The 8,463-nt window shown below is 35.3% G+C and overlaps 1 protein-coding gene across 1 annotated transcript in view; it reads left to right on the top strand.

The window, feature by feature from the left end:
* Positions 1-304: 304 nt before the first annotated feature.
* Positions 305-8,463, top strand: part of LOC110456285 (transmembrane protein 65-like) — a gene marked incomplete at its 5' end in the record, with an annotated part of 27,787 nt that continues 19,628 nt past the window's right edge. Inside the window, 2 exons of the mRNA XM_021506922.1 lie at positions 305-372; positions 5,982-6,036. Coding sequence (XP_021362597.1) covers positions 305-372; positions 5,982-6,036 — 123 coding nt within the window. The remainder of the gene's footprint in view (positions 373-5,981; positions 6,037-8,463) is intronic.

The raw sequence follows: 8,463 nt of genomic DNA, 5'->3' as shown, positions 1-8,463 counted from the left end.
TACAAGTCTGACAGTTCCCTCGCTCTCCTTAGACACATGAATTATTACTCTACCCATTTTACAAGTCTGACAGTTCCCTCGCTCTCCTTAGACACATGAACTATTACTCTAACCATTGTACAAGTCTGACAGTTCCCTCGCTCTCCTTAGACACATGGATTATTACTCTACCCATTTTACAAGTCTGACAGTTTCCTCGCACTCCTTAGACACAGGAATGCAAGAAAAACTAGCATGTACCTAAATATTACACTTGTTCTGTCTGATTTTTTTTTTCATCATAAATTGTTTTTGTTTATTTCAGTTACGCTCCACAATGCAGTTCCATTTATCGGCTTTGGATTTCTAGACAACTTCATCATGATCATGGCGGTAAGTTATACCCGGTACTCTATTTTAGTTTCTATAGTGTATTGTTTTGCTCGTGAATGTGGACATTGCTTACAGCTATATGATACTCAGAGAAGCAAAACTCATATCAACGTACAATTTCGTCTATATATGATGTTCCAAATGCCATAATTTATTTAAGTATTTACAAAGCCAAACCTTGCTAAGAGATTGTAACTAATTGGGAAGATAAAAAATTGAAAAGTTTGATATATGAAATAACGTAAAAATTAAGGTTTTATTTGACAAAAAAGGAACTTTGACATAAATTGGGTATTCCATGTATCAAAGGTGTAACTATGGAGATTTGACTTTAAAGCAGTTGTATAATGGTACAAACTTAGAATAGAAATGTCGTAGCCGTGTTGCTTCCTGTTTTTGTGCGTACCTTGATGTTTTTGCTCTACCGATTGAAGTACACGTAACAGAATCGTTCATTAATTGCGTCTTTCAGTTAAAAATGTTCTAATTAGAAGATGACTAGATTTCGATCGATCCATGCAGGTCTCCACATCTTGATTAGATAGGGGATTACAAGTGACCTTAAAACACTACTTCATTCTGGAGTTATTTCTGGATCAGCAGGGAGGGGGAGGAGAGAGGGGGAAAATGTTATTTCTGACCAGTTTCTTGAAGCATCAATCTCCTTCAGCTGATTTTCCCCACAAAACGTGATGTTCATTCTTCTTTTACTTTATAACACAGCAAAATGATGTTTTTTCAGGAATGGTTCATAATCACATTCTATTGGGATTTCTTTGAACTTTTTTTAATAGTTCAAACTTCCATTCCTATATATAGCTTGCAAAATTTTTCATGATTAGACACAGACACACCACAACAGGATTGGCCTTTAAATTGGAAGCCAAGAGATCATTTGTCTTCCACAAAAAATGTGTTATTTCAAATTAAGATGTGTCGTCTGCCATTCTGTTTCTGATACCAATGCGACAGTCTAGACCTTTTGTCAATATTTCACAAGAAACATTCAATTGTCAATTTTCCACCGAAATGTCTCTGTAACTGCCATCGGAGAACCTGGCTGTAAATCGCTGTAATTTGGAATCTAATTTGGGACATTGTCATTCGTCAGCAAATCATTATAATGTCCTTGTCCACAGGTGGAAAATAAATCTTCAGTTTCTGACTCAAAGTATTGTATACCACACCACAGAGACCCAGTTGTGTATTGGGACATTGCAGTACCTGGGGATCAATGTTAATACATTCAGTCATTACCCTTCTATATTAATGTTGGAAATCTTCTTCAGAACTATGATAATCAGAGCTTTGATGTTTCATAATTAGTATGACCAAGGGGTTAACAATAATATGTGTTTATATATCTGAAAACTTTGAGATGAATAGCTAACCAACTATTTCCTTGAACTGCCCGATTCGCAAATTTCAATGTAAAATGAAATAATACAATTGTTAATAATATAACACATGATAAGTCCACTGGTCTGAATGATTTACGTGTAGCATGCACACTCACAATAATGAGATTTGTTTTATGAACAGTTTCTTCAGAACCTATATCATTTAAAAGCCAGAGCCCGTGTTTAAACAGACCAAAGGTGTACAAACAGTCGGATTTAATGATCGTTTTAACCAAGGCAAAGCAACTGATATGAAATAACACAAGGTAGTTTGGTTTGTTTGTGCTTTACGCCCTATTAACACCTATAGTCATTTTAAGTACGAGCCAGGTTTTGGTGGTGGAGGAAAGCTGGAGTTCCCGGAGAAAAACCACCGTCCTGTAGCCAGTACTTAGGGGGGATCCCCGCGTAGGTCTCGAACCCGCAACCACATTGGTGAAGGGCTAGTGATCATAGATGTCAGACAACTTAATCACACAGCCACTGCAGCCTACACAAGAAAATAAAAAGATAAAATACTGATAGCATATACACAACCATGCACTTACAGTTTTATTAAGGGGCACATACCGCTACCTTCCGGTTTTATCGCAGAGAAAATATGACCAGCATCGCAACATTTAATTGATTACCCTCGAAACAAGACCAGCATTATGTTTTTAACGGTCTTGTGTAATGAAGACAGATAGATTAGGGTCTACAGGTTGGATGGTTATCGTAGCCATCTTCATGTAACCTTCCCTCATCATATAAATAATTCAGCTGATACCTGCTGTGTTGTGGTTAGGACTGAACCTCGCCAGGTTATTCATGTCTGAACGGGGGAAACAAATCTATCGGGTATCGGTGAGAGGTTTAATGTGTGTGTTGTAACTGAAAGTTACTATTGAAATTTTCTATAGTACACATAGCACTGAGCTAAATGGGTTTGGGTTTTTTTACCATGGAAATTTCAATTTCATGGAGCTTTTTCCTTGTGAAGATAGTGTCTATAAATTGATATATTTGTTTTATGTCTACAGAAATGTTAACTATATATTTGTTTTATGTCTACAGAAATGATAACTATATATTTGTTTTATGTCTACAGAAATGTTTACTATATATTTGTTTTATGTCTACAAAAATGTTAACTATATATTTGTTTTATGGCTACAGAAATGTTAACTATATATCTGTTTTATGTCACAGAAATGTTAACTATATATTTGTTTTATGGCTACAGAAATGTTAACTATATATTTGTTTTTTGTCTACAGAAATGTTAACTATATACTTGTTTTATGTCACAGAAATGTTAACTATATATTTGATTTATGTCACAGAAATGTTAACTATATATTTGGTTTATGTCTACAGAAATGTTAACTATATAGTTGTTTTATGTCTACAGAAATGTTTTATGTCTACAGAAATGTTTTATGTCTACAGAAATGTTTTATGTCTACAGAAATGTTAACTATATATTTGTTTTATGTCACAGAAATGTTAACTATATCTTTGTTTTATGTCTACAGAAATGTTAACTATATATTTGTTTTATGTCTACAGAAATGTTAACTATATCTTTATTTTAAGCATTAGATGCATATTTGGTAGATGTTTACTCCGCATCGTTTTCCTCAAAAGTTATTTTGGAGAACCGTATGAATTTCTGAATAAAAATGATAAGAAGTTTTCTGAAATATTTAAACAGAATCAACTGTTTGTTCTACCTTCTATTCTGTGAAACACTAAACTGTCGTCGGTGATACCAGGTGTACCCGAAATATTATATCATAATATCTGAAGAATTCTGCATGTAAGAACAAAACAATAATGATCATGTTAGGAGCCGGATTACTAATACATCGTTACTGATACATCGTTACTGCAATGTAATGTTGATATGGTTTCCCTGTTTATATACAACTGTTTATGATATACCCGTTAGTAGATAGTGTTAATAAATTATATTCCTTAATAAACCCAGTTTTCAGGATCCTGCTTCTACAGTTTCGATTGACAGGATTTTTTTCTGCTGTTTTGCTCTAATCATGAGCTTGGTTTATGACAGAAATAATCATTCTCTAAGGTCGTGTTGAAGAGGACAATGAGATAGGTACCAGTTGATAAACTGGGTGTAAAGTAAAATAAACGTAAAGAAGACAATGAGGTACCAGTTGATAAACTGGGTGTAAAATAAACGCGAAGAAGACAATGCGGTACCAGTTGATAAACTGGGTGTAAAGTAAAATAAACGTAAAGAAGGCAATGAGGTACCAGTTGATAAACTGGGTGTGAAATAAACGCGAAGAAGACAATGAGGTCCCAGTCGATAAACTGGGTGTAAAATAAACGCGAAGAAGACAATGAGGTCCCAGTCGATAAACTGGGTGTAAAATAATCGCGAAGAAGACAATGAGGTACCAGTTGATAAACTGGGTGTAAAGTAAAATAAACGTAAAGAAGACAATGAGGTACCGGTTGATAAACTGGGTGTAAAATAAACGCGAAGAAGACAATGCGGTACCAGTTGATAAACTGGGTGTAAAGTAAAATAAACGTAAAGAAGGCAATGAGGTACCAGTTGATAAACTGGGTGGTAAATAAACGTAAAGAAGACAATGAGGTACCGGTTGATAAACTGGGTGTAAAATAAACGTAAAGAAGACAAGGAGGTACCAGCCGATAAACTGGGTGTAAAATAAACGCGAAGAAGACAATGCGGTACCAGTTGATAAACTGGGTGTAAAGTAAAATAAACGTAAAGAAGGCAATGAGGTACCAGTTGATAAACTGGGTGTAAAGTAAAATAAACGTAAAGAAGGCAATGAGGTACCAGTTGATAAACTGGGTGTGAAATAAACGCGAAGAAGACAATGAGGTCCCAGTCGATAAACTGGGTGTAAAATAATCGCGAAGAAGACAATGAGGTACCAGTCCATAAACTGGGGGTGAAATAAACGTTAAGAAGACAATGAGGTACCAGTTGATAAACTGGGTGTAAAATAAATGTGAAGAAGACCTGTGGCGAAGAGAAACTCTGGTAGAATTAATTAACATACAGCAGTTACGCCAGAAGTTGTCATAGTGACGAAACAATACCTGTATGCTGGAACCGTCTTAGAAATAAATACCTGTGTGCTGAGACCATCTTAGAAAACAATACCTATATGCTGGAACCGTCCTAGAAAACAATACCTGTATGCTGGAACCGTCTTAGAAAACAATACCTGTATGCTGGAACCGTTTTAGAAAACAATACCTGGATGCTGGAACCGTTTTAGAAAACAATACCTGGATGCTGGAACCGTCTTAGAAAACAACACCTGGATGCTGGAACCATCTTAGAAAACACTAGCTCCTGTTACATGGCAGTGATGAAGCTGGTTGAAGTGTCAATTTGTTCCCGATAGGAATTTAAAGTACAATGTACTTTAACTAAACACAAAAACATGTTTTATTGTACAACATACTCAATCTCGTTTCTGTTTAATTTCCCTAACAACAAACTATGTTTCCTCCATATTTTTACATTTAACTTTTACCATTATTTATTACTATTTATGTATTTATCATAACCATTAGCCTATCTGGCCAAAAGTGTCTGGTGTGAGATTTTATGGATGATGCGGTATGCATTTTTCCTATGTCAACTTCTTCATCAGAACCATAGTTCCAAAAGACTTGATATCAAGCATATAACTTGCTGAGTTAAAGAGTTATCAAATTTGAAAAGTGAATGACTATATGATATGTTAAACTCTGCATAAAACATTTTGCAGAGAACCATAAAGCCTACAGTTTCAATATTGGACATTAAGTTTACCGGGCTGGAGGGCTATCCCAGGTGTAATAGATAACTTACCATGTTACAGGAGTTACATGTGTGTTAAAAATATCAATAACAAATGCAAAAACATGTTAATAATTAAATTGCAAATGAATTACAGAAATAATGATAGTAGTATTTTCAAAGCAACCTGATCCTTTTTCAAGACAACATGAATACCACATGTTACAATTAAACATAATATAATGTTTATCTTTTATATTAAATTACAGGTATATAACACACTTTAATATAAAATCTGCACATCATCAACAATTACAGCTCCGATATCAGTCCCTTCAATTCAAATCCTATGTAATGCTGTTAGCGTATTAGGATATTAAGTCTTCGTAAAAATCAATGTTTAAATATCTAATCCAATTTGTGTGTTTCAGGGGGAATACATTGACACTTACTTTGGCGCTGCACTCGGCATTTCTACCATGGCAGGTACGTAATACAAAACGCCATGGCAACAAAACCTCTGCAAATTGTTATCAAAAGTTACGAGGTAATCTGTAAGAAATCTGTTGGGAAGTTGGAGTTTGAAACACCGCTGTTTATGGCCCGACTACAAAATATGGATGAGATAATTATCGGAAACAGATTACTGTATGTGATGAATACAAATTACTGTGAATTAGGTATAATTTTATTAATTATTGTTCTGGATTTTGTTCTCCGCTGCTTATTGACAATTTGAATCTGTAAAAGGAGCAATAAAAGAGATATTTGTATTTAGTGACTCGATCACTACATGTTTCATTCATGAAATATTAAAAAATTATGTTCATTTCTGCTCTCAAACTGGTACACACATCAAATTAAACAGTCACACGTGTATCTAGATCTACCACCTTTACAACATCCTTCAAGAGCTTGAGGTGGAGTTAGTTTTGGAGGTGGTCCCTCAATACAGGTTAAGTTGGCAGAAAAAACAATGATGGGGAGTTGTACAGATGGTCTCTAAACACAGGTGTTCTTTTAATAGAGGTGGTCTCTCAAGCAGGTTTGACTTTATAACAAAATATTAGCTGAAGTAATTTCTGAACAATTTAATGTTTAGTGAAACTTGTCTAATCTGACCCCAGAATAGTACAATAATTACCACTCTCTAATACATCATAATGGTGTAATCCCGATTCTGATGACGGCTATGATAGAAGTCCTTTGTATTCTGATGTCCTGCTCCATCAGACCAATTTGTTGTGGGCTTACCAGGTGTTGGATTAGATAGGTTTTTGCTGTGTCTTTAAATCTGAGCAAGAATATGACCTTGAGAAAATTAATATTATAGTTTTTAGAGTGTGTATGGTAATATGTTTTATTAACTGGAGAGGTCAAAGATGGAGAATGTTTGAGAAAGGGGTCGATTGCACTGAAAAAAAGGGGATGACCGCTTATAGGCTCAGGAGTGTTAATTACGATGAATGCATTACCAGGTACTGGCCATGACTATTTACCCTGTATACCATATGTAAATAACAAACTGTATTCTTATAGATTGTTACCTTTCACTAGATTCAACATGAAGTCAAGGGCTATTTTAAAATTTTAAAATACATTTGTGTATAAGTGGAAGAAGCAAGTTTAATTGGATATCTGGTGGCCCCAGCTGATAAGTGAAAGGTCGCTTTGATATTCCATTGAAAATGCTGTGTAAGTCAGCTTCTTTTGGCCAATTCACCTTTAGTTGAGATCACTGGGCAACGGTTTCCATCGTAATTATTCTGACGCTAAACAGAAAATCAATGGAGCCGTCGTTTATTTAATAAAGCGATGCAGGTGAACAGATAATTTTATATGGACTATATTTAAACATCCTGCTACAGGTCCAGTCTTATTTGACCGTTATCATGTAATGACCGAGATTATTGACGTCAGCTGGACAAACATAAGGTTCCTGCACTTGGCACTTGACTGTACTAAATAACCTGTGGGAAACAACCATCTGTACATGTTATATGTGACCTTTGTCATTGGAGCCTTGTATCAGATGCTGGTGCCCTATAATATTCATGGTGGTTGTCTGCTTATCCACACTTTCGTTTCCGAAGATTATCTCAGCGTCCCAAAATCATTTTGAAATTTTTCATGGTAGGACACTGTGATAGGTCGATGTTCAATAGGGGTTTACAAAGTTTATAAAGTCAAGGTCACAGTTACTAAAAATAGGTCCATGGGGACAATCACAGTCTGTATCTTTTAATCTAAAGACAAACTTCTGTTTTTAATTTTACATGGTGATACACTTCAAGTAATTTAAGTCTATAAGGTCAAGGTCACTTTTACTAAAAATGGATTATTGGGCGATGTCCTTACCTCAAAATGCTTTTTTTTTTTTTTAAACTAGACATTCTTCGTTAGGATTTCGATGGTATTCTTATCCTGTTAAAGAAGTGGGAGAAAAACAGTCAGACATTGTAAAGGTCTGCAGATACGTATTTTCTACCGTAAGGTATCGAAACAGGGGTGGAACATTTTTTGACCCAAATTGTACACCTACGATAATATCCATATCCCCCATACCTATACAGATGATAGAGAATCTCCATATCCCCAATACCTATACAGATGATAGAGAATCTCCATATCACCCTTACCTATACAGATGATAGAGAATCTCCATATCCCCCCTACCTATACAGATGATAGAGAAACTCCTTATCCCCCGTACCTATACAGATGATAGAGAATCTCCATATCCCCCATACCTATACAAATGATAGAGAATCTCCATATCCCCCATACCTATACAGATGATAGAGAAACTCCATATCCCCCGTACCTATACAGATGTTAGAGAATCTCCATATCCCCCCTACCTATACAGATGATAGAGAAACTCCATATCCCCCATACCTATACGGATGATAA

This window comes from Mizuhopecten yessoensis, unplaced genomic scaffold (genome assembly GCF_002113885.1).
Source record: "Mizuhopecten yessoensis strain PY_sf001 unplaced genomic scaffold, ASM211388v2 scaffold8625, whole genome shotgun sequence".
NCBI classification, from domain to species: Eukaryota; Metazoa; Mollusca; class Bivalvia; order Pectinida; family Pectinidae; genus Mizuhopecten; species Mizuhopecten yessoensis.
Note: the sequence above shows the minus strand (reverse complement) of the source record. Positions and strands in the feature narration are given on the sequence as shown.